At 39.2% G+C, this 25,395-nt stretch overlaps 1 protein-coding gene across 1 annotated transcript in view; it reads left to right on the top strand.

Moving 5' to 3' along the window:
- Positions 1–17,712, top strand: part of ADSS1 (adenylosuccinate synthase 1) — a 28,343-nt gene extending 10,631 nt beyond the window's left edge. Inside the window, exons 2-13 of the mRNA XM_063159829.1 lie at positions 2,254–2,356; positions 3,789–3,851; positions 4,594–4,644; positions 4,988–5,054; positions 5,441–5,548; positions 5,905–5,986; positions 6,887–7,013; positions 7,924–8,078; positions 9,790–9,914; positions 11,571–11,668; positions 12,850–12,999; positions 14,421–17,712. Of these exons, the coding sequence (XP_063015899.1) occupies positions 2,254–2,356; positions 3,789–3,851; positions 4,594–4,644; positions 4,988–5,054; positions 5,441–5,548; positions 5,905–5,986; positions 6,887–7,013; positions 7,924–8,078; positions 9,790–9,914; positions 11,571–11,668; positions 12,850–12,999; positions 14,421–14,473 (1,182 nt within the window). The 3' untranslated portion in view covers positions 14,474–17,712. The remainder of the gene's footprint in view (positions 1–2,253; positions 2,357–3,788; positions 3,852–4,593; positions 4,645–4,987; positions 5,055–5,440; positions 5,549–5,904; positions 5,987–6,886; positions 7,014–7,923; positions 8,079–9,789; positions 9,915–11,570; positions 11,669–12,849; positions 13,000–14,420) is intronic.
- Positions 17,713–25,395: the final 7,683 nt, after the last annotated feature.

Genomic DNA, 25,395 nt, shown 5'->3' with positions numbered 1-25,395 from the left:
GTTTCTGTGCTTCAGCATTTTTTTATGTATGCCAACTTTCACAAGCTGCTTGATTAGCATCCCTTTTTTAAGCATTTGCTAAAGAAAGAGCATTTGTCTGGATGTCAGTTGTTCAGGAAATTTTCCAAAAGCAAAAACTGTCTTTCATAAGCATTCTCATACTAATGTATCCCACCTTCTGAAATTTTAGGATACAAGAAAATACCTTTGGCTATAATTTAGGAATGCTGTCATCTCAGATTGTGAGTCCTCAAGCCTGCCTTCATTTGTTCATGTTGATTATGAAAAGCAGAGTGTAACTATAACATTGTGATAACAAATACTTTTGAAGCAGCCTGGTTCCCCATTTTCTGAGGAAAAGAGGAAATTGTTACTTGTAGTAGAGGTTAAATTGGTGTTAAATTATGGAGTTAATTCTTTTAAAGTTTCCATCTTGCCATTGTCTATAGGTGAGCAGAAAAGGAAAGCTGGGAGTCCCAAAAGTTGCTAGCTTTTTTTTCAGCCTGCTAATAAAATAAACTGGTGTTTCAACCAACCATCAATGCAATCCACCAGAGTCAGACCTCTTAAATATCATGTAAAGTACTCTCCTGCCTGATTAATTAACCTTCTAGATAATTGAGTGCTTTTAATTAGATTCAGATTCCTACAACTGGTTTATTATATCTGGGAGGCAAGAAAAATAGGCAGGATTCTCTGGACAAGTTATAACTCTGCATTAGCAAGACATTTCAGAATCCTTCCCATCCCAAGAATGAGCTCTCCATCAGTTTTTAAGTCAAATGAAATCTGTGTGTACTATTATTTCTGTTCTAACTCCTCAGCTCTCCCTTAGCAGGTAATCTGTTTAAAAGTAATTGTTGAACTCAAATGTTCCGGAGCATAAAAATTCTTTTTATCATGTTTGCAGACATATTTCCTAAGGTTCTCCATCACACTGATTAAAAAACTTTCTCTTTTTGTATATTTTCTTAATGTTGTGTTTCAGCATTTATCCACATTTTGAAAAGATTTTCACTTGCCATTTTCCTATGTGTTACATACAAAAAGGCAAATGAGTAAATGAAGAATGAATTAAAACTCAGAATTAAAGTGTAGTCTAGTATTCATTTTCATAAATGACTCTTCTTTCTCAGCATTTTCATGTAACTCCACTCATTCAGCCAACACTCTTTATTGTCTGCAAATTACCAGTGGCAGTCTCAGTTCCCCTTCCAGTAGTTGCCCTCTTTCTAGACAGATTAAATCATCCAGTTCTCATATCAAACTCACCAAGATTTGTAATCATTTGGGAAAATTGAAGGCCTGTAGCACCACAGCACATGAGTAGTCAGGTTTCAACCTTATCAGCAGGAGACAAACTTACATTAAGGCACAGCAGGAAAATACACTAAGCCTGCTGAGAAATCTGGACCTTTAACTCTTAATATTTCAGGTCAAATCAACTCATTACCTTGATTTGCTCAGTTCTTTCTAAGTTTCTGTGTTGCCACATCATTCTCTTTGTTAAAATAGTTTGTGGAAAAGCAGTTTAGTAAGGAAAATACAGCTCCTATTCTTGGTGCTGATAGGTTGTCATGTAAGTCATGAATTGTAGCAGACTCCATAAAGCGGTGGTGGTGGTAACTGGGAAGATCATCTCTTGACCATTTTTGGGGTGGTCCTGTGTGGGGCTAGGAGTTGGACTCCTGTGGGTCCCTTCAGCCTCAGGACATTCTGTGGCTGACAAGGTCATTCAGTGTGCACATGGTTCCGGCCTGACAGAGAGCCTCTGTCTTGAACCCCAGGAGAAGCAGTAGCTGTTCGTGGTTGGGCAGGTGGGAGAGCTTCCATTCAAAGGACACTACTGGGCTCAAACTCAAGGAAATGTCCATGCACAGAAGATGCCTAAAAAGGCTGGGTTTGTGTAGGCATGTCAGGGGCAGGACTCCGAGGGTGGTCTCCAGTTTCTTCTCCCAGAAAGCTTCAGTTCTTGCCAAGCTTATGCCACCACTCCTGTATTAACTCTGCTCTGCACCAACCCTGCCTTGATTTCATGGTATCCTTCTGCTTCCCAATTCTGCACTCCTGCTGAACTCCTTTAATTCCCTCACTGTCCTGTTTGAGCCCTTTTTACAATGCTAAAGCATGTTAAGAAACTGTAAGGTGGAGGAAGGAGTGACCAAAGAAATGTATAAATAAAAGAAAGATACTCTTGCCAAATCATCTGCTTAGAGGTTACACCATTATTCTTCACGTTTCTGTCTCTTGCAGGGTGGGAATAATGCAGGCCATACTGTCGTTGTTGATGGGAAAGAATATGATTTTCACCTATTTCCTAGTGGCATCATTAATCCAAAGGCAATTTCTTTTATTGGTAAGGCATTTTGGAAATTACTATAAAATGACATTGTGTAGTGGATAGCTAGAACTGTACTTTGCAGTAACAAGGAAAGAAAAACATAACTCTCAGTCAGATTTGCTTTAGCTTCAGATGTTTGCCTTTTATTTCACTGCTGCTTTAACAGGAAGAGTTACTCTACTTTCAGTGTCAGTTTAATTTCCACTGTTAGAAAACTGAAAGCAAGAACATCTTATCATGTTCCTTCTTATACTTTATGGTAAAATTTGGACCTCACCATCTACTTGCACTCTCTTTTTATACTTTCAGAAATAGATGTGCTATTCTTTGAGCACACAAATGACAGGACTTAGCTAAATAAATAATAAAAATTGTCTCTCACAGCTCTTTACTGACTTCCAGAAATAGGCCCCAAAATGCAGGGATCTACTTAGGAGGTCATTATCCAGTCCCCTTTTTGTTCACATCACCAGCTGTTTAGGGTGATGCTGTATTGTGCTATAAAGATACTTGGTGCAGATGGCATCATAAAAAGATTTGCAGCATTCACTGGACATTAAACTCATATTTAAATGGTAGGCAAATTTAAGCCTCTTGTCCAAAGTTTTGATTATTTCTGAGAGAAATCATGTACAGACTGTTCAAGAAATGAGTGTAAGTTCTAGTGAGTCATAGAGTTTCAGTTTTGTTCCATATAATAATTTCCAAATGGATAACTAGAATCTATTAAACATTTTTTCTCTCAGCTAAATATGGTGTGTTGTCTTGCTTTCCTATTTACTCCCTCATCAATTAGTAACGACTATAACTTGAGTTATGCTAAATTTAGGCTGAGACAGGCTCTTGCATATATTTCTGACATTCCCAAGAAGGAGGCAGCAGCTGTTTCCAGCCCACTGCATCACTAATCCTCCATGTCTCACCACACTGCTCTTTATTGCTCGTGGGTTCTATTTTGTAGCTCAAAAGCAGGGGGAAAGCATTACTAATGTATCACAGCACTAGTTGGAGCTGAGTTTAAGACAAAGACCTGAATATTGAAGAAGATTTAAATATTTTCACACAGGCCTGTCAGTGTGGTAAGGCCAGGGAGTTCTTTGAGCTTTTCCCTGTGAACAATTGAGGCTGGAGTCGCAGGGCAAAGTCCACCCTGAACAAAGACAAGAATCTGCTTAGCTCAGCTGGCTGTGCAGCAGTCTGGTGTTCATGCCTGGAACAAACCAGCTCTGCTTTCCCTGAGCTTAGCAGCCCAGCAGCTGCCTACCCCAAATCAGGATTTATCCAAAAAGTCCTCAAGATCACTTTGTGTGAACTCTAGTTTTACTTCTTACATAAAATTTTACATAGCAAGTAGAGGCCTTAGATACTAAAATGCCTTACAGGCCTTACATTCTAAAAATAAGTGGTTTATTCCTTGCTTTAAAATAAATCATTTATGTTCCCAAAGGTAATGGAGTGGTTATACATTTACCAGGCCTGTTTGAAGAAGCTGAAAAGAATGAAAAGAAAGGTTTGTATCAAGTAATTTTTAACCTACCTTTATATTGGCAGCCACATTGAGTGTTTTTGTAAGCTGTTTTCTGACCATAAGTATTCAGTGCACTAATAACATTTTAAATGAGAAAACAGTATTTAAAATGTTGAAATGTGTGGCAGTCTTTAGATGTATTTTCAAAAGCAGTCTTTTCATGGGTTTCTTGGAGTTCTGTGGCATTTGATGCCACATTGGAAAGAAAATCAATGCTGAAGTGTGTGCTAAGCTTCCCTTGACCTCAAATAGGAATGATTTAACCCAAAATTTCTGTGCCCAAATATAAACTCAGTTGGTTCTGATTTGAGCAAGGCTTTAGACCCTATGAACTTCCAAAATCCTCACTTCTTAGATTGTTTTATGTTTCTATATAGAAATTCTCTATTTTCTGAGGCACAAATAGAGTTTAAGTGATGTGTTGTGTAGCAAATTAAACAAGAATATTTATTTAAAGAATTTTGTGTAAGCCACAGGATTCTGGCATTTAAGAAGTATCTTTGTCCATACCAAAATGAGAAAGCTGATAAGTCAAAAATGAGAAAAGTTCCTCAACAGAAACATTGCTGCTATTTGATATTGTCTTGTGGTTTATCCATTTTGTCTACAGTTGTCTTAACAAGAAGTCATATAAACTAGCAAAAAGACAGAAAAAGTAAAAGTCAATGTCAAAGCTCAACCAATCAGCACAGCTGAAACCCTACCTTTCTTCATCTTTTGACAGGTTTGAAAGACTGGGAGAAAAGACTGATTATATCAGATAGAGCACATATAGGTAAGTGAAGAGTGAAGGGGAAAAAGCCCTCACAAATGATTGCTTAGCTCATGAGGTTAAATTAAATTATTATTCCACAGAGCAGCTGTGTATTTGATCTAACACAGCTTCTTATTATGTTGTGTAATCTGAAGCATGATAATGGAGTCTGTGTCCACTGAAGAGTGATGTTTTACATGTTTTCACAATGTTTAAGGAATTCTCCCTCTGTTTTCACTTGAGGAGGCCTGTGCAGTGTCAATGACAGCAGAGGCACTTTGTCTTGAAATTATGGATGTCTGTGATTTCAAGAATATTTTTCTCCTTTGTTGTCTCACTATATCCATTTGATTTTCCACTGCAGTGTTTGACTTTCACCAGGCAGTAGATGGGCTCCAGGAAGTGCAACGTCAAGCACAAGAAGGCAAAAAGTAAATATTTCCAACACCCTCATATCATTAATAGTTACAAAAATTTGGAAAATCAGTGTAATTTTGGAAAACAGAAATGCTGTTTGTCTCTGAAGAGCCTTGTTGATGTTAATAATTCTTTGCTTCTGTTCTGTCCTTACTTATGTTAGTGAACAAACTGTCAGCCAGACTCAAGGCCTCATGCTTTACTGAATACCATAAATATTAGCAATACTTATGCAAAGCCTGAAAGCTGTTAATATATTTATTATTATAAAACTTAAATATCTTTTTATGTCTTGGACATCCTGCCCATTATATGATTTTGCTTTGACAAAATTACTTGGCATAAAGTGTATTTTTGCTTGTATTTATACATTTTGAGGGGGGTGTTTCTTTTTACTTAGTATTGGCACAACAAAAAAGGGGATTGGACCAACATATTCTTCCAAAGCTGCACGAACAGGCCTTCGGATTTGTGACCTCCTCTCTGACTTTGATGAATTTTCTTCAAGGTACAACTATTTTCATTTGTAAATATTGTGTTAAAGAGCGATACATTTTGCCTGACAGATTTGCTTTTAAGGAGATGTTTTTAAATATGTGTCTGAATTATGTATATAAATTGTCTAGAAGGAGAAGAAAACTGGAAAGAATGTGTGTGTGTATTTCCTGTACTTCACAGAGTTTCTCATAATTTAAACTGGAATTTTGAAAATTGGGAAATGCACTGGTTGAGGTGTCAGAGTTCTGAGTATTTTCTCCCTATAGCTTTCATTATATACTGTGCATAATAAAAACTGAGTTCTTGCCAAAGGTTCTGTGATTCTGTGACTGTGTTCCTCATAGATACAATTTCAATATTTTACAGATTTAAAAACCTGGCACAACAGTACAAGTCAATGTTTCCCTCATTGGAAATTGATACAGAAGGACAATTGAAAAAGCTAAAGGTAAGGATTTATCACCTGAAATATTTATTTTAATTTTAAAAGATAAAAATGAAGTATAGCAGGCATACCACTTATTGAGCTAATTTATATGAAAAATACATATGTTCATTATTATGAAAGCTTTAATAAACAGTAGCTATGCTTTTTAGTAGAATGTTCTCTCTTACTGTAGGCATTAAAGCTCTGTGGAGGATTTAACTCTCCTCTAATATTTTACTTTTTGAATGTTGTTTAAAATGACTGTTGTATCAAAGAAGTCAAGAGAATGCAGGGTGATGATTTCAATTAGTGTCCAGTGTGTCAGTGGGACTTCCTTGCTTACTGAAGAATTGTTTTTGAAAGCATGTTTCATGATCCTGGTATTACAAGAAAATTGTCTTTTTGCAAATAAATCCAGAAGACCCGCAGGTAAAACAGCTTTCATATGTAAGAATGGATATGTAAGAAAAGAGGATATTAAAAATATCTCTTACCTTTCCCATGTTTTTTCTTATAAGTTTTTGGAGCTGACACCCTGAGGATATTTTTTAATGTTCAAAAGGGCTGATATGTTTGTCTTTTGGTGCTTGGACTAGTTCTAAGTCCCATTCTCAGTGGCTAGACTATAACACACTATCTAAAGACTATAGCAACAAAATTCAGTAGGCACACCACATCTCTGTGAACAGCAATGACACAGAAATTAAGGCATTCTAATGCCATAATAAGTCAAGTTTTCTTATATGAGTGGTTCAATAGATTGAAAGGAGTATAAACTAATGGTTGTATTTTTCAGGAAAACACAGTTATTGAGGCTGGAAGCTTAGACTTATCTGTATGTTTTGTCTTTCAAAAGTGAACACAGTGTTCCCTGCTTGCAGCTATTGTCTGGGGAAGCTGACATTTGTACTCTATTTGCAGGGATATGCTGAAAAAATAAGACCCATGGTTCGAGATGGTGTGTATTTTATGTATGAAGCTCTTCATGGCTCCCCAAAGAAGATCCTTGTTGAAGGAGCCAATGCAGCACTACTTGATATTGACTTTGGTAAGTTATATTGTGAACTCAGCTTAACTCCTAAGACATCAGTTTTGTTTTGATTTGTATTTATATTGACTTTGCAAACAGCAGGAAAATAGAGAAAATAGTCTTTCCTTAATAGGAACAGATCTCCCAGAAGTAAAAGTCATTAAAACAGAGATTGTATCATTAGCAGGATTAGTGTTTAGTGCTCAAATATTGATTTTTACTGAAGTTTATTCCAGTGCAGCTGAAATTTCACTGCAGATATTCTTGTCTTGATTGCTTTTAAATGTGTGTGCACATTGCCAAACAATCCAGGTACTCATTGCAGTGCAGTTTAGGTAATTCCTCTGCCATGGGAGGAGGATTAAACTGGTGCAGCAACCTCTGAATCTTGCCACTACAGTTGGTCTCTGCTCTGTTTTCTTACCAATAGTCTAATTAAATCAATGAAGAAAAAATTAAGGACTCAAGAGATTCTCCAGTCCAGAGTCACTGTGTAGAGATCATAAGTAACTCTTAAGACTTAGACAATTTGTGGGAAATACTCAGAGCCACTTGTGCAGAGCATTGGGAATGCCAGTCTGTGACCTTTACACCAGGCTCTCCATGAACGTAATGGAAATAATTTCTGTGATACACAGAACATTAAAAAAAAACTTTACACAGCAGAAGCATCATATAATAGATCCCGTGCCTAATGGAGGTAATATTGAGATGCTCTTGAATTTCTCCCTTGTGTGCAATCCTCGGTGAAAGATGTAAAGGATGAATGACACATAATAAAAAGAATTTGCCTCCCTCTTTGGCTGCAGTTCCAGTTTAGCTTTAAAGCCAAACATAGAAGCGAAAACCTTCTTTGAACGGATAAAAACCAGCCTTTGTTTGTTCCCCATTGCTGACAGAGGGCTGTGCTGCTGTGTTTTCCTGGCAGGCACGTATCCCTTTGTGACCTCCTCGAACTGCACCGTGGGCGGCGTGTGCACCGGGCTGGGCGTTCCTCCGCAGCACGTGGGCGATGTGTACGGCGTGGTGAAGGCCTACACCACCCGCGTGGGCATCGGCGCCTTCCCCACCGAGCAGATCAATGTAGGTTTTTTTTGTAGGCTACAAAATGGGCTCTGCACAGCTGGCAACAAGTAACTGCGCAATGGGGTAAAGGTTTCTGTGGTTGAGATGACCTCTGAGTTATTAGAAAGTCTTTTTTTTCCCAGCCCAGCAACCAAAGAAGAAGTCAAGATTCGTCAGTTCTGCTTTTCAGGGTTGTTTGTTTTTTCTTATCTATGTGACTGCCCTTGGGGTGGTGTTAACTTTTTATACTACAAACTACGTATACTTCATTTACAATCATTTTCCAATATCTATCACCTATGTTATACACTCTGTCTCTACTCAAAATCAATCAAAAAGTGTCACCATCCCAGCAGAAGATGGAGGACAAGAAGAAAGAGAAGAAGGATGGGACACGCCCAGATTCCTCCATCTTGCTTCTTGAACCCCCATTCTAAAATCCCAAAATTCTACTTTTTCACCCTGTGACAAATTAACTATCATTCTACTCAAATTCTTGTGGCTTGTAACTCTTCACACAAAGTTGGTAATTTTTTCCATTGACTAAAATCAAAGGCACAGCTGTTTTTGACTCCATGCCAAGGTCTCTGAGCCCTTTGCCAGGGTCTCAAATCACCCAGGGCAGCCAGAGGAATGTCCTGGGTCCTGACACAATGGGGTAAGGGGTTTCCACTGATAAATAAGCAGGGTGATAATAATGCTGAGCAATCACACCCATCAAGAGAAGAGAATTACATTATGGTGTTTGTCATGAGAAACATGAGTGTGATGATATTGCATTGCAGTGACCACACTTCTGCTGTAATGATCAGTGTGAAAACAGATGTCATCATCTTATGTAACATCATTAGGTGTATTTCAGTGGAGAGAGTTTGTTGTGGACTGGAACTGTCAGTGCATCCCAGAAGAGCTTAAATTACAACAACTTCTGTGCTTAACAGCCTGTGTTCTGTGTGATTTATAGAATAAATGTGGTGTGTGTGTCAGCCAGTCATGCACAAACAGGGCAATAAAAAGAAGGGGGGAGATTTTGGTTATTTTAAACTGTCTGCTTTATTTGCATTATCAAGAAACTAGAAAGTTCAGGATATTGATTGTGAGCTATGCAAGCAGCAATCTCTAGGGCAGTCTTCTGAATCTAATTTAAGGATTTAGTCACTGAAATCCTTTCTTTAATGGCTCAGATGAGTTGATGGTATCCTTTGGGTTTATGAATCATGAACATAAAGTTTCTTCCTTTTTTATTTTTTCCATAGTATAGCCACTGCCAGTCTGAATGGAACAACTGGCAGTCTCACACTGTGGTAGAAGCAAGGAGGTGTTTTGACCTAGACCTTGTACAAGCATTGGTCTTGTCCCAAGCATTTACCAAGTCTTGACCCCAAAAAGATGTCAAAAAACCAGATGAAGAAATTAAACGCAAACGAAATTTTATAAAGGACTGAATCGTTAAGAAAATCTTCCTATTGGATGAAGGAAGAAAAGTCTCTCCTTGGAACACAAAAGTTATATTAAATATGTGAATTGAAATGCTAGCAATACAAAAATCCTGTGCATGAGGGGATTGTTAAATGCCTTAGTCCTCTCCTAGTAATTTTTTTTTCCTAAAAAAAAGCTTTCAAATTGGAAAAATTGTATTTTTCTTGCTCTTTGTCTGTATTTGTTTGTATTTGTTTTCCAGCCAGGCTTTCAGTGAAACACCATCAGCATTCTCTCTGTCTTATTTTAGGAAATTGGAGATCTCTTACAGTCCCGTGGCCATGAGTGGGGGGTAACTACGGGCAGAAAGAGGCGCTGTGGCTGGTTAGATCTGGTCATTTTGAAATATGCTCATATGATCAACGGATTCACTGCGTAAGCATCACAGATTTTGCGCTACATTTGGAAGGGATAATTTTGTGCTTCGCAGAATAAATATGTAGGTAACATTAATATAAGTCCAGTAAAGTGTCACGTTTTAAGCAATACAATGATGCACAATGGGCAACTGAGAATTGTCTTAAGGCTAATAATAATCTAATTCCTTTTACTTTTTTGTTTTTCAAATTAAGTGATTTTGCAACATGATAGCTGTGATTTTTTTGGTACATGTTTTCACTTTGCTTTCATCAGATGAACAGTGTAGATTGAATCAATATATTGGTTTTCTAACAGTTTACTGCAGTGTTTTTGATCCAATGCTTTCATACTGACTTGTGCCATGGTCTAAAACCTGTTGGGTTTGAGTTTGGCTGACTCTAATGGATCCTACTTGTAGGACCAATTCTGCATTATTTGGAGCCACTGCCTTGATAAGTGAAATTAATGGAGTGATACAAGGGTACAGCAACTGGCACAGCTTTCATTCCAGGTTCATTTATTTACAAAGGTGTAGTGAAATACTGTGTTATAAATTCTGCTTTTAATGGGCCAAGTTTTATTTTCTTTGAGACCATGTGCTTCCTTGGTTGATGCATTCAGACAAACTATAAATATATGCAAATGCATGACCCTGGACATTTTAATATATTATAGACTGAAACATAATTTAATATCATTTATGCTACTAATGTCACAAAGGAACAATGGTCTTGTTCATTAATTTATCAAAAGGGGTTTTTAGCTTTGGTGCTTTTTTTAGTTGGATTTATATTTTGCTTTATTTATTTATTTTTTTTTTATTTATATTTTGCACTCCTATCAACAAAACTATGTCTTCTCTGATAACTGTGATAGCTAAAAAACATGGGAAGATTAAAAAAAGTTGAAGAACTGGCTCTATGGTGCTTCTTTCTCAAAAAGTCTCTTAATCTTTTCATTCATCATGTACTTATTGAGCACATATAGCCTGGATAATATGCACATACCTGTCTAAATCCTTAGCTGCTCAGATTCGTGCCAGGCAACATCTAGAATTTTGTTTTGGAGAATTTGACTAGTTTTAAATTGCAGTTTTATTCAATTCACTGAATAATACAGTGGAATAATGCCTCTTCTCGAGGTTCCATTTTTGTCTCCTGATGTGTTCATTCACAAAATTAATAAGGTTCATTAAACTGACAGCACAGCCCAGTCACTGAAAGGCAGGATGGGATCCTTCCTAATGAGCTGCACATGTGGTTTTAGTAACCAGACTATGCTTGTTCTGTTATAAAAGTGTACTCAGTCACTCAATCTGTCAGACAGTTGTTGTGAATGAGTAGGAATAACAGAAATAGTCCCTGTCAGTGATGTTATGTGTCAAACCCATCTAAACCAGGCCCAGCAGGTGCCCCTTTCCACAGTCAGGGTGTGTTTCCATGCACTGAGCTGAACCTGTGTGAGCAGCCAAGCATTTGGAAATGTCTTGTGGTATCTCAGGCGAGTGTTCATCCCAGAGGTGTGAATCCAGTTAACAACAGTTTAATACATTTGTGTCTTTCTTCTGGCTGGGTTGCTTGAGCTGGATTTTTGAAAGGGAAAAAAAAAAAGAAGGAAAGTATTAAAAAGGGGATTCATCATGTGTGTAACTAACTGATGTTTTTTGTGCAGTTTGGCATTGACAAAACTGGATATTCTTGATGTCCTTGATGAAATTAAAATTGGTGTTGCCTACAAATTGGGTGGAAAAAGAATTCCATATTTTCCAGGTAAGTTGTTAAACCTCTATGTTCCTTTTTGTCTTTCCTGCCTGTTAAGCTAATTTTGCTTTTTAAAATCAGACTTGATTTCTTTTTCACAAGACTATCTATGGCAATTTATGGAAATGCAGTATCTGTGTAAAGATTGCTGTACCATTACATTGGAATTTTCCATTTACTTTGCATCTGTGTACAATGTACAAGAACTTCAGAACAAATAAAATCTTTTGTTGGGGAGAGGCCCTAATGTGTTGTGCCATTAGATTTTTTATTGGCAAAATCAGGAGGCTGAAAGTCAGAAAGGCTCAAGTCAGTGACTGTGCATCACTGGCAATAGCATTTAATGAAGCAAAATTGAAATAAAAGCTGTACAAAAATGAGATGGAAACCAGCAGAATAAATCTGCTTCTAGATAGCTTTATTAAGCTTTATTAACAGCAACAACACTGTGATTAATAAAAATATATATTGCCCTCTCAATAATGATTCACTTTTTAGATGTAATGATATATAATGTTTTTACATTAATGATGTTTTCAAGATATACATAACAGTCTCTGCCAAGAAAAGGGGTTTGTTCTGCTGAGCTATAGGGGATTCCAGAGCCACAGGGTGGATTGGCAGCAGCCAGCTTTCCCACCACTCTTGGTGGTTCCTGGCTGTGGACATTATGAGAATTCCAGTGGGGAAAAGCTTGTAGACATCAGAGTTTTTCAGAAGACTGATTTAACCTTGTTGTGTAGAGATGGAACTTTCTGACACAGTAATGCCTTGTCTACTCTTTTATTCTATGCAAATCTGAAACAAAAAGTGGAAGTACTGTAAACCTCAAAAACTCTTATTTCCTCAAAAATAAAACTGTAATGTTGTTGTTGACTCCATTTTGACAGCAGAGAGTACATTCTACAGTTTTTGGAAGAGGAAACTGCATGCCTGGATCCTCTTGAATCAGATTTGTCAGAATTTAACCTCAATTAAGAATAAAGAAGTGAATGATTGAATAAACCTGTAAAAATACTTAACCTCAATTAAGAATAAAGGAGTGAATGATTGAATAAACCTGTAAAAATACTATTTCCTCATCTCTCAGATTTTTGCTGTCAAAGGACTTTATTGTTCAAGAGCCATAGGTCTGTTCTCTTCAGGCAGAGCAGCTAAAATCAAATGTGACAAAAGTTGTCCTTCCACAGCTAACCAGGAGATACTACAGAAGGTAGAAGTAGAGTATGAAACAATGCCTGGGTGGAAAGCTGACACAACTGGAGCACGAAAATGGGAGGACCTCCCACCCAAGGCCCAGAATTACATCCGCTGTGTGGAAAACCATGTTGGTGTGCCAGGTATGTTCCTTTGTAGGTGTCCATATGAGGGTGCCACAGCAGACAGACACAGCTCTGTGAAAGTGCTCAATTGGTAGTTGGATTCACTTTATTTGGGCAGGAGGGAATGAAAGTGCCAGTGGTTGGGCTGATGGGGGTGACAGCTTGCCAAGAAGCAGCAAAGGGGGGTGTTCAGCAGGCAGGTCTGCAGTGCTGCAGAGAGCTCCAAGCTGCTGCTGGCAAGGATTTAACCAGAGGAAGGATAAACATGTGTTGTTCTTGGCAAATGGCCACCTTCTGTCAGTGAAAACTTGGGGGTCTGTGCACTGTGCTTCAGTGTGTAGTGAGGCTGATGTCCTCATCTCCCCCTTTCTCTCTGCATCCTGCACTGCATCCCTGTTTGAACTTAGATGTCTTTGTTTTGGTTTGTTTTCTTCCATTCTTACTCATACAAGGAGTTGTGTTGCATAACAGGTACAAGATTGCTTAGCCTAGTTCTTCCACTCTGGAAAAATGAGAATCTTAACATCAATCTGCAAAGGTCAAGCCACCCAGTTTTCTTCAAACCTAACTGCTAGAGCTCTCGATGTGCCAAGAGCTAGGTGTGGCAAGAATGGTGGCATTTGCAAGAGAATTTCCACAGTAACAAACTTAGTCAGCTGGCATGTGTGCTTTTGTTTTCCATAAAGCACCTCAAAGGTCACATCAGTGGAGTACAGGCTGGTTACAGCCGTGGCAATTCTTGTATCAGTCATGGGTCAGAAAACATCTGATAGCAGAGACTGAAGCTCAGAGACTGGCCTGTGTGTGGTCAAGGACAGACAAGGGATGTGTAAATACAGCTCCCCTTACCTTTACTCCTCTGGTTTGCTGTGCAAAGTCAGGATGCCTTGCTAGGTTTGATGGCTAAAGGAGACCTACCCACAGTCAATTCCATAGCATGGGCAATAAAACTGCAGTGGAACTGCTACAGTGTGGAATTTGGGGTGGCTGCTCACACTGGGTAATGTTTATAGTTAGAGCCTTACATTTAAAAATATTACAGTATGTAGGCATCACTATCTCCTGTTCCACATCATGCAGACTTCAGAGTCTGGCATAACTCTGGCTTCCTCTCTGCAGGGATGTAGCTGAACATCCTGTCACTCAAAACAATTGCACTTAAACCTGCAACAAACATTCCTGACCTTCTATTAGGCCTTCCACCTGCGATGCTGATGCTTTGTGTTTATGGTATTATTACTTCATGCTTTCAAGCTTCAGTATACTGCACTTTTAGTCCAGTAGTGCAGCTGGAGTAGAGGGATTTTTGACAATGAAACTTCCTCCCTAAAATTGGTCAGTCTGTAGTGAAACATGATGAAAGGTGAAAATTACTCCAGCTCATTGATTACAGTGTTTACTCTCAGTAATTGTTCTAACAGATGTGTTTTCCTCCCTAGTGAAATGGGTTGGAGTTGGGAAATCAAGAGAGTCAATGATCCAGCTGTTTTAAACAAATGAAGAACTTCAGTGATGAGAAGCACAACTTGGCGTTCATCGGTTCCTTACTGCTTCCTCTTGAAATGGAAATGCTATTTAAAACAAACAAATTCTTCTAGGAATTAAATAGAAAAAAAAAAAAAAACATATGTTCTGTATTGTAACATTTTATTTAAGTTCTCAGTAAATTCAGTGTAAAATCTCCTTGGTGTCCATCATCAAAAAAGTACTCCTAACAAAATATGGAAATATTTTTTTTCAATTGATCCATGTTACTATTTGAAAGTACTTTACACCTATATAGTATTTCTCCTTGCTGAAACCAGTATCAAGCCTCATGAGGTAATTATTGGGTAACTTTAGAATTGTGAAGCTTGGATTTTTTCTTCATATGTTAAAATATCTGTGTATCTGGGTTGGCAGTACTACAATAGATACCATGCACTGAAATTGGTTGAATTATAAATATTTTCAGTTTATAAAACACAGCAAAGTTAGGTGAGTATTTTTGACTGCACAAAGCAAGGCAAACACAATTATGTGTAATTTTTATATAATGTTTTTTGATAGCCTACTAAAATGAATGGAGAGCAGCTAAAATGTAAAATGTATTTATCACAAAGCCTATTCAAGTAACTGAGATAACATCTGTAAAGGGGCCAAACTGGGGAAATCTGACCTGTTTAATAATTCTTTGAACTATTCTGAGTACTAACAGGCTGGAGACAGTCAGGTGTGTGGCCTCCCTTTTATGTAGTAGAAAAAGGAATGAGTGAAGGTGGAAGGAGAGTCCTCAGGGTACAAAACACATGAAAAGAATGGAGCTGAAACAGCACACTGCATTTTCTCCACAAACCTGGGACATTTCTTCCTGCTACTGCTGTGATTGAAGTTTCCCAAGTTCTCCTGTGGTACTCTGTTGAGGAACTTGGGACTTGTGGCTCTGTAAGGCTTCCACAGCTCAGAGGTTTCCAAGAATAAATCAATGCATGACTCAATGATGACTGCTGCAGTATTTACACCCCTCACACATTTTGACCTTCCTCAGCAAAATGTAATGCCTATTTATAGAAGGGGATGACTCGTGGCAGCCAGGGTTGGGACATGTATAAGCTGTGGAGAGGTCCCAGAACCTTCAAGAATGTAGTTGGACTTCTTTGTGGATCTTCTAATTTGTAGTGGTTATGCATCAAGAGCTCTCAAAAAAGGCCTACCTCTTGTAGAAGAACAAGATCATTCTAGAGACAGAGTTACTCCCTAACTGCAAAATTCTCCAAGTAGATGTTCCTTTTTAATATATGTCTCAGAGAGCTAAAACAATATTTTTGTATCATTCCCATGGGGTGTAGAAATGGCATCACATCCTCAGTGGTGCCATTATGCAGTGTGTAAAAACAGCCCTTTTCTGACATGGTAACTCCAACAGTACAAAACAATGACACCTGGCATTAAAAATGGGGAAAAAAGTAAAACCTGTCAGGAGAATGTGCCATACTCATCCCCTTTGTCTCATCTCACTCAGTATCAAATAGCAAATAATGTTCAAAGCCATTTCTGTCAAAAAACACTTTTAAAAGTACCAGTGCAAAGGACTAAATGCAACTGTTTCTGGATGTTTTGCTGCTTGTAATGCAGAATTCTTACACCATCCAGTTCTGGTGCAGTCTCTCCATGCCCCAGTTCATTATGGAGTCTGGCTTAATGCACAAGCAAATACCTTTTGTCTCTTAAAAAACCCGACAAAAAAGATCCCAAATCTGTGAATCTTACTTCTGTTTTAACTCCTTTGTCCATCTTTGACAAATTGTTTAATCTCACTGCTGCTGGTTTTGCAATCTGTAAAATTGCAGTCAATAATACATCCTCACCTCTTCAATACTGCCTTTTGGAGTTCCCTGGGTCAAGCCCTGCAGTCCTTGATCTGAACTGAGGAGGAAGCTCTCCCCATCATAGTTATAGCTGTTCTGATGAAAGACCAATGAGATTTCTGACCTTATTTAATGTTTGCCAAGCACTTCTGAAAGGTACTTGCTAAGTGCTAATTATCACAAGCACTGTGAAGTGGGCCTCATTCATATGAGGTACTTGAAGCATACAGATGCATGGAGATACAGTAATTAAGTTTTGTTTTCACGCGGCTTGACCCTGTGACATTTGCCTTCTGAATGATCTAGAGCTGTTCCTTTTCTTGGCCCCATCTTCCTCATGCATTTGTGCTGGGAGGTGGCCACTATATTTAAACTTTGGTTGATTTATAGGCAAAGTCCACAGTGACTAACGAGCCACTTGGTGTGCTGAATAACTGGATTAAATTATCAACTCCAAACTGAGTATTTGGCATATTGGAGACAATAGCTTTTATAGCATAATTTTCACAGGATTGCTTTCCATCTAATCTTTTTATTTTCCATTTTTCCATTAAGTATCCATTAAATCCACATGGCTTGTCCTTGATTTCAAGGATTCATCAAAAAACCCAGTGATGTTGCCGTGAGCATGATGTAACAGGCAATTATCCCATGACTTACTCTGTTACCATAATAATAATATCATGCATTTCATTTCATAGCATGGCTATTTTATATAAAAGTTCTACTCCTATTAAATTTTACATGTGCTGTCATTGAGTTAAATGTGAATAAGTTCAGGCTTTTATGAAAAAGCTCTTTAATCTACTGAGAGACACAGTGCTTAACAGGAACATTTTAACATAAATTTCCTTTAATTTTGGCTGTTTTCCATGTATGTTATTTTGTATTGTTTGGAATTTCATTTAATAACAATCACTGTGATTAATTTAACTACTTCTTTCTCCCCAGCCAAATTCAATAATAATGGCTAAAACTGGCTGATGCATCATCCTGTTTGATATCTGGATGGAAGAATAAGGGAAAATGTTTACTGAAAATCCATAATTTGTGGTAAAGATTACAGTTTTTTAAAATAGCAGTTACAGATTCACTCCTGCACAGTAATGTTTTTGAGATATTTTCTGACACTTACAATAGGGCCTTCCTAGTGAGATTTACACTTCCTAACACATTCAGGATAGGATTTTGAAGCTTTTGTATTCGGCTATATATGGTCTTACAGTTCTGGCATAATGCAGTTTATAACAGGAAAGAAAATGAAGCATTTCCATAGTAATGTGCAATCTATACTTACACCTTATGCAGATTTTTTCAAATGATTTTTGATCCACACCTGTTTATTTTGTCCTTGAAGATGTATTAAAACAGATTTGAAGTAACAGTTCTTGGTCTCTATTCCTCTTATTCTTTAACAAAATAAACTTCATACAAAACCTGGTTTAATATTTCATGAATTTTAGAAAATAAGTAGCAGCATTAGTGAATGAAGGTATGTTTTCTCTCAGTCTATAGATTTTCAGTGCTTGGCCTTTTTTCACAAATTCCACAAACTTTGTCTCCCTTTCCCATTCACGGACTGAGCAGGGATCTACCTTTACCACTGGGGTTTGTGGTTAGTCATCTTTAGTTAGCTCACCTGAGTCACCAATGGTTTCATACGGAAAAATACATTTTCTAAGTGATGCAGAAACTCTTGCAATAAAAGTTGGTTCAGAACAACTGATGGGAACTCCATGAAACTCTTTATCAGCAACACTGAGAGAAAGCAAAGGTCAATACTGGCTCAGACAAACAATTACCACCTCTAAAACTGACTGGGCTTCAGGCAAGTGTGTTAGGGCTTCCAGAAGCCTCCATAGAAACCACTCCTTTTCTCTTCTGTTTTAGAAGGAGTCAGAAACAGCAGGTAAGTGTCCTTTCCAGTAAATGACAGCAGGTCAATGCCTGATACCTGTGAGAGACTTGATCTGCTAATTAATTGTATTTCTTCATTTCCTTTGCATCAGTTATATACATGTATTCACACACATATGTATAATTTCACATAGAATGGTCTTTGGTAGCTGAAGCATCTTAGGCAGTGTCATCTAAATTCATGTCAGGCTGGCAATGCCAAAGTCAAAATACCAAACAACCTCCAAAAAACCACACACCCAAAAAAAAAAATTCAAAAAACCTCAAGCTGGAGAGCTGTGTCTGATGTTCGGGATGGAGGAAAAAAATACATTCCTGCCCCTAAGCTCTGACAATAATACTTTACATCGGGTCAAGCTCTAGCCCACTAATTATTCCCTGTGGAAGTGGCCTTGCCTCCTGTACAGTAACATGTCCTGTCCACCAGAGAGCTGGTTTAAAGTTGGCCAAATGATGAGCTCACATTACCCTTTTAACTGGGCATCAGGCAAGAAATGAAACCCAGCTCGGGCCATCTCATTTCTACAAGTGCCTGTTTGTGGCAGTCCATCAGGGCTGTAGCCCGGTGGTTTGGCGGTCACTAATGAGTGTGTCGGTGCTTGCTTTGTCTCTTTATCAGATCCAGCTTGCCAGTGACAAAGGGGATGCCTGAAGCATGGAGCCTGCTCAGCTGACACGGTGCTGCATGGATCCATGGCATGGGGAAAGTGGGATTGTAGAGGCTGCTTCAGGGAGGTAGGGAACTGGATCCTTTTGTTCCCAAAGCACTGGTCCAACACAAATGAGCTTTGATAATGAGCATGTTTTACAGAATGATTGCAAGATTTTGCCATTTAATCTCTTATGTACATACAGGAAATTAGTTGTTCTAAGATAATATATCTGTAGACTTCTGGAGCAGACACTGTTCATTAAATATTTGCCCATCAGCTCTGTGAGATGGTAAGAAAAACAAAACAGGAGAGAAGAACATACACTTTATATTTTCCATTAATGTAAAAAATTTTGTCCAACAGCTGCATTTTTCAGTAGATGAAAGCAGTACAAATTTGAACACTGTCTAAATAAATGTGTTTGGCAAGAAAATGTCTTTGTCAGGAGAAAAACCCCAAACACTTATGTATTTTAATATCTCCACAGTCTCAGGATAATGCACCCTTCCTGTGACAGGCACTGCCTTTCAGGAGCTGAGTGTAGATACCAGAGTTTACATTGCAGGGCTGTAAATAGAGCCCCGGACAGCAGTGTTGGGTTTCAGGTGATACCTTTACAGTGCCTGAGGAGTGGCAGAGCACTGCAGACAGTTTAGGTGGCTGCTGAAATCCTTAAAATACCCTGGGCTGAGTCGCTGGAGACAAGTTTTCTTAAGGGCTGCAGAATATACAAAAGACTGTCTTAAGGACAGTCAGCTATACATGCCCTTCCAGCAGAGGTGGCAGTGTACATTTTTTGCTACAGAAGACAAAACTTTTCCTGCTAACTTGGCCTAATTCTTGAAATATGAGGAAATGGTGTTTGCTACTGAGGTTTGTCAGCCTGGCTGGCCTGTAAATGGAAAAGTTCCCAAGCACATGGTGCTGGAGTCAGCTTTTGGTGAGTCTGACAAAATGACAAGCGTGGAAATACAGTGTATCACCAGTCATGATCATAAAGAGGTTTTTCATGGTGTTCTTTGCTTCTGAAGAGGAAACTCACTATGTCAGACCTATAGTAATTAGAGCTGTGTTTCCATTGAGATACTTAAAATAGTGCAGCCCTCCACCATGAATGGAAACTTGCCCTTTGAGCTCTGAATTCCAGAATGGCTGAAAAATTGGTAAACTTAGGGGTTGGACCATGGAAAGCTCCTGGAGCTCAGGAAGAGCCCCAAGGTTCCTCATGTCTCAGTACAGGCTGGGAAGCACCTGCTTAAGGAGCAGCTCTGCCAAGGGCAACCTGAGGTTTAAATGAGATGTCAGGATGAGCATGAGCCAGCAGTGCATTTGCATCTTGAATAAAGCAGATGGTCTGCTGGGCTATACTGGCCAGGAGCAGGCCAGGAGAGGCAGGGAAGGTGTTTCCCATTACTCATGTTGATGAGTAGTACCACAGATTCCTGCTACATGTCCACTGCATCCCTTGTAATGGCATGTTTTGCATCCTAAACAAATGGGTGAAGAAGAAAGGGAGAATTGCCAAGACAATTTGATATTCTAGTTTCAAGACTCTTTCTTGCTATAGATAAGACTTGTTTTGCTCCCAGTGCACAGTCACATGTATGTCAGTACCACAGGCACAGATCTGCTGCTCAGTTACCACCCCATAGCACTGAAAACAGTTCAGATTTTGTACTCCAATTTTCTGCTGCTTCATTTCTAGCAGCCATTGAGGCTATGCCCTTGTGGTGACCTTGGCAATGACTCTTATCTGTGTTTCATGCTTTCATTGGAAGCTGGGCTCTTTCAGAATTCAGGAATGCAGTTTGTAGCTGTACCAACAAGGCCTCAGTCATGTCTGTCTGAGATAAAATATAGCTTGAAGACATTTACTGAGTAAGTTCACAAAAGGCTTGCCTTGTCATTCTGAAACAGCATTAAGTTTCTATCTATAGCTTCCAAAGGAGATTATTGGAAAAGGGGACTAAGACATCAAACCCATTCCCTGAGTTTTTGGTGCACTGATTTTTAGTACTGTATGTTCTGCAGAAAAAATAATGTGCCTTCAGTGATCTCTGCTTGTGTATATTGGGTACTGGAATAGATAACACCTCCAATAAGCAACATCTCTCTTCTTTGCCAGAATAACTGAAGATGGAATAAAGTGGCAGGAAGCTTATGTGCTGGGTGCTGGACCTGGCCTGAAAAACAATCCATTCCTGGGTGGGGGCTGTGAATTTTGAAGAGCTAGGAGGAATGTCAGGCTACTCTTCTTCATTATTCCATCAGTTATTCAATGCCAGTAGCACAGTTTGATATTTGAACCAGTTACACTGGTGATATATTTGTACATTTAAGTAACCCTTCCTACAGTTTAGGTATCAATAATGGATCAGTGAAAGAAACAGAGGCAACACTGAACACCTTCACCAAAAATCTGGGGATCTTCTAAATCTTTCAGATAGGAAAGAAAAAAAGAAGGATAGGATTGTGTTGCAATATCTTCTCTGATATCCTCATGCAGAAAAAAAATCAAAAACATTAATGTAAATACATGATAAGAAGATACTGAGCATAAATACACAGAACAAGTTATAATAGATTCTAATATACATGAAAAATAAGTCAAGTGAAAAAAAATAAAAGAAGTTAGCTAGTTAAGGCATTACAAATAGGATAAGGCATTTTGCCTATTAGACATTGATTTTCCCCACACTATGTAATTAAAATACTAAAGCTGGTACTGATAAAAGTCTGAGCCCTGTGCAAAATGCATTGATGATTTCCATGCAGAGGAAACATGCCAGCAGCACAAAAAGTCTCGTTCTATTAATTGGCACCCTGGATGGTAGGCCTAGGATTGAGCATTACTTTTATAGCTTATACCACACCACTCATGCAAACTGCTCAGCAGAGAGCACACAGAATGAGTGCCTTCAAGACTTCCCTGCATAAATGGATTTCATCTGCAAAGGCTGTGCTCAGGAAATTTCCACATTAGTGTTGTGATGGTCCCTGTAGCTGTGGCATGTTATCCTGGCAACGTTCAGGGAATTGCCTTGACTCTGTGCAGCTTCTGTTCTGTGCACAGAGATCTTCTCTGTGCAGGGCTGACAACACAGCCACACACATTTAAAATAAACACACTTTGTGGGCTGCTGCTGGGCATGGTTTGTTAGACATGGTGAGTGCAGGGCTGGGTTCTTGGCCAGCCTGCACTGACACTGCCCCTTTGAGCTGAGCAGATGCACCCGGAGTTATTCCAGCTGAACGGCTGCTCTGGGGAATGGAGAGAGGAGAGCAAACCAGGAACAACATCAAGCTGTCTCAAACAAGGGTTCACTTCCACAACAAAATAATAACAGCAGGGCTGGATGCAGCTGCAATGTGGAGGGAGGAAGGTTTTGCCCATCCCTTCCCAAGCCATGTGTGGGAGAGGATGGTTGTACTGTGCAGGGATAGTGAAAGGACAGAGGTACCTCTCAGAGCCTCTCCCACATAAATCCACACTCAATAATGGACAGCACTACTTGGACAAAGATTTTTGGTTTTTTGTTTTTTTTTTCCTAGGACAATCACCTGGCATTAAATCAAAAACACTGTTGCCTGCAGAGAAAGAAAACAGAACCCTTGGCACTATGTTAGGTCAGTGATAGCAGTTCTCACTGTCAGAGTTCATATTCTGTTTTTCATGACAGATTAAAATAACCTGGAAAGAAGCAAACTGAAAGAAAACAGTGCAACAGAAATGAAAGCACATTATAGGAGGAACAACAACAACCACAACATGAAAAAAACCTGGGAAAAGCAGCCCTTTTGTAAACCCCTGTCAGCAGAACAATAACATCTTTGTAACAGCAAAAATAATTTATAGTTTTGAGGGTGCCCTCTAGTGAGTGGGACCCTTGGGTGCTCTGATCTGCTGAGCAGGAACGAAACACGCTCTGAAACTCAACCATGCTGTGCTAATTTAAGAGCAGGCACTGGCTGGGGTGACAAGATGGCAGAGCCTTCTCTAAACAGCAGCATTTCTCAAGAGCCAGCCCTTAATCTGCATATCACTGACTTGTCAAATATGTTTTGGATGCATGAACCTCATCAAGAGCTCGTCAAGATGAGGGCATGAACTCTGTGCTAGCAAGTCCTCATGAAACAACATGCTCTTGTGAACAGATAATGTCTGAACCAGGTGTAGCCCTCTGATCCCAGCTGTAAACATGTCTGTTAAGGCTGATGTGCTAGGAAAAGGACACAGAAGAAAGGAAACAGCCCCTAGCCCTTCCAGTAAAAGCAGTTTTATGCAAGGAGGGTTCTTTTATCTTCAGATCCATACAGCAGAGCAGAGAAAGGACAGTGCAGTGGCACTGAGCACATGGGGTGTGGTGCTTTGCCCTAGGCCGCCAGGGGATGTGTGCCCACCCTGATAGCCCACCCCACATAACACAGACTGCATGCTGCCACATGGCCAACTATATCAGCTACTATCATATAATTCCCACTTAAAAGAATTTCCAGATTATTTCTTAAACATTTTAGCATGAAAACATTAAAGAAGACCCAGCGAGTTCGCCAAAAAAGACTCATTTTATACCAATTCAACTCCCTAAGGATACTCCCTATTTAAAGTAGGAGGCAGAGTCCCACCTCTATGTGATGTGCTTTGATATCTTTTTAAATGCCCTAGTAATAAAGGAATAGAAAAAATTGGGAAGTTTTATTACAAGCACATAGAGAGGAGGGCTTTGGTTCAAATCTACTTCATATTTGAGATCAGTGTTTCAGAGCACTCCTTCCCCACAAGTGGAACAGTGCTTTTAGTTCTTTCTTTGCATTTCATCCAGTTCTCAGACAGCCGAGTTCCATCCTTGTTTATCCCATGCCATGTGAGTGAAACATGTATGATCCACTGTCCTCTATCCTGGCAGGGCTCTTTCACACTGCAATTACATTCTGATTAACCAATATTCCTCAGAGAACTTTAGGGACATCAGAGTGAATATTTACAAAATAGTTTCTTTAGACAGAAAGAAAAGGCCATGAGTTTTCAGTGTGCACTTGGAAAAGTCTGCTGAACATCCTTAAGCATGCATTTGCAGGTATGTGCAGAAAAAGCCAAAGTAGAAATCCTTGCAGATAAAGAAAGAGGGGCAGGAGTAAGATTTTGGAGCTCAGAAGGGATTTTTGGGAGTTGCTGTGAATTACAAGCACGGCTTTGGCTCCACAGACCAGAAGTCTGGGCTCATCAGCTCTACAGAAAATAATTTTAAAATCATATTAATCTGTATGAAACCAGAGTGCTTGTACCTGCAAACTATCAGCAGTTCAGCAACTCACTCTCATAATTTTGGTGTTTGGACAATGCTCTCAGGCACTGGTGTAATTTTTAGGGCTGTCCTGGACAGGGCCAGGATGCAGAGCTTGATGATTCCTGTGTGTCCCTTCCAACTCAGGATAGCCTGTGATCCTCCAGCCATAGTCAGGCACTGTGCTCACTGGTCTTGGGGTTTCAGCAATTTTGGAAGAACTCAAGCAATGAAACCAGACAAGAGTTAGTTCATTAGGTACTGTGGCCCATTTTCAGTACACTAATCTATGTCATTCTAAATCTTGCGCTAGTATTGAAAAAGTACATTGAAGTTTCTATGAGTTTCTGAATGAAAGCCTTTTTACAAAATACTCATTCTGTCACTGCTATTTGAGGAGGTTGTTATTATTTGGTTTTTGGTGTTTGGAGCTTTTGTTTGTTTCTTTGGGTTTTTTCAGGAAAAAACACTAGTCATAACTTGGTTTTGACCAGAACAAAACAAAGGAACCAGGAACAAGTCCTTAGCAGACTGTAAGTTCATTCATGGAAAAATCGCTCCTATACTTGGTTGTGATTCTGTCCACAGTACATACAGGGGAAGTTTTGAATTCAGAGACCTCTGGAAGAAAGGAAAGTGTCTGGAAGAAATAAAACTGTCTTGACAGATCACCTTCAAGCGACACAAACATAGCACCTAAACTCCATCAGTTTTAAACTTGTTTGCCCTGAGGAAAACAATGTATTTTCAAAATATACATAGTACCCAGACTGGCTGCCACTTGAAACAGCATCTGATACTTTTAACCCATGTAACCACACCTGGGGGGCCATAGAGCCCACCTGAAAATAGCAAATTAATTGCAGTAATTCCCTTTCACAGCAGAAGGTCTTGGAGAACTCCAGATTTATCTGAAACTGGGTGTCAGTGCCCAAAAACTCATTGTGCCCATAAGTGGTGAACCCACTCCTGATGTTGGCTGGTGCCAAGGAGCCCAGCAGAGCCCCCTGGCCAGACAGGGATTCTCCCCCCTCCTTGGTGGTCTTTCAAAAAGGAAATTCTCAAGCTTGTGCACATTTTTGTTGGTTCCACAGCATTCAGACAGCCCAGGCCTGGGCAGGGGTTTTAGGCTGCACAAAGAGCTCTGAGAGTCCAGTGTGGTGTGGGGGCCTGCTAAGAAAGGAAAAGAGGGTTCATGAGTTGGATGCAGGA

Source organism: Melospiza melodia, chromosome 6 (assembly GCF_035770615.1).
Source record: "Melospiza melodia melodia isolate bMelMel2 chromosome 6, bMelMel2.pri, whole genome shotgun sequence".
Lineage (NCBI taxonomy): Eukaryota > Metazoa > Chordata > Aves > Passeriformes > Passerellidae > Melospiza > Melospiza melodia.
This window is presented reverse-complemented; position numbering and strand designations above follow the sequence as displayed.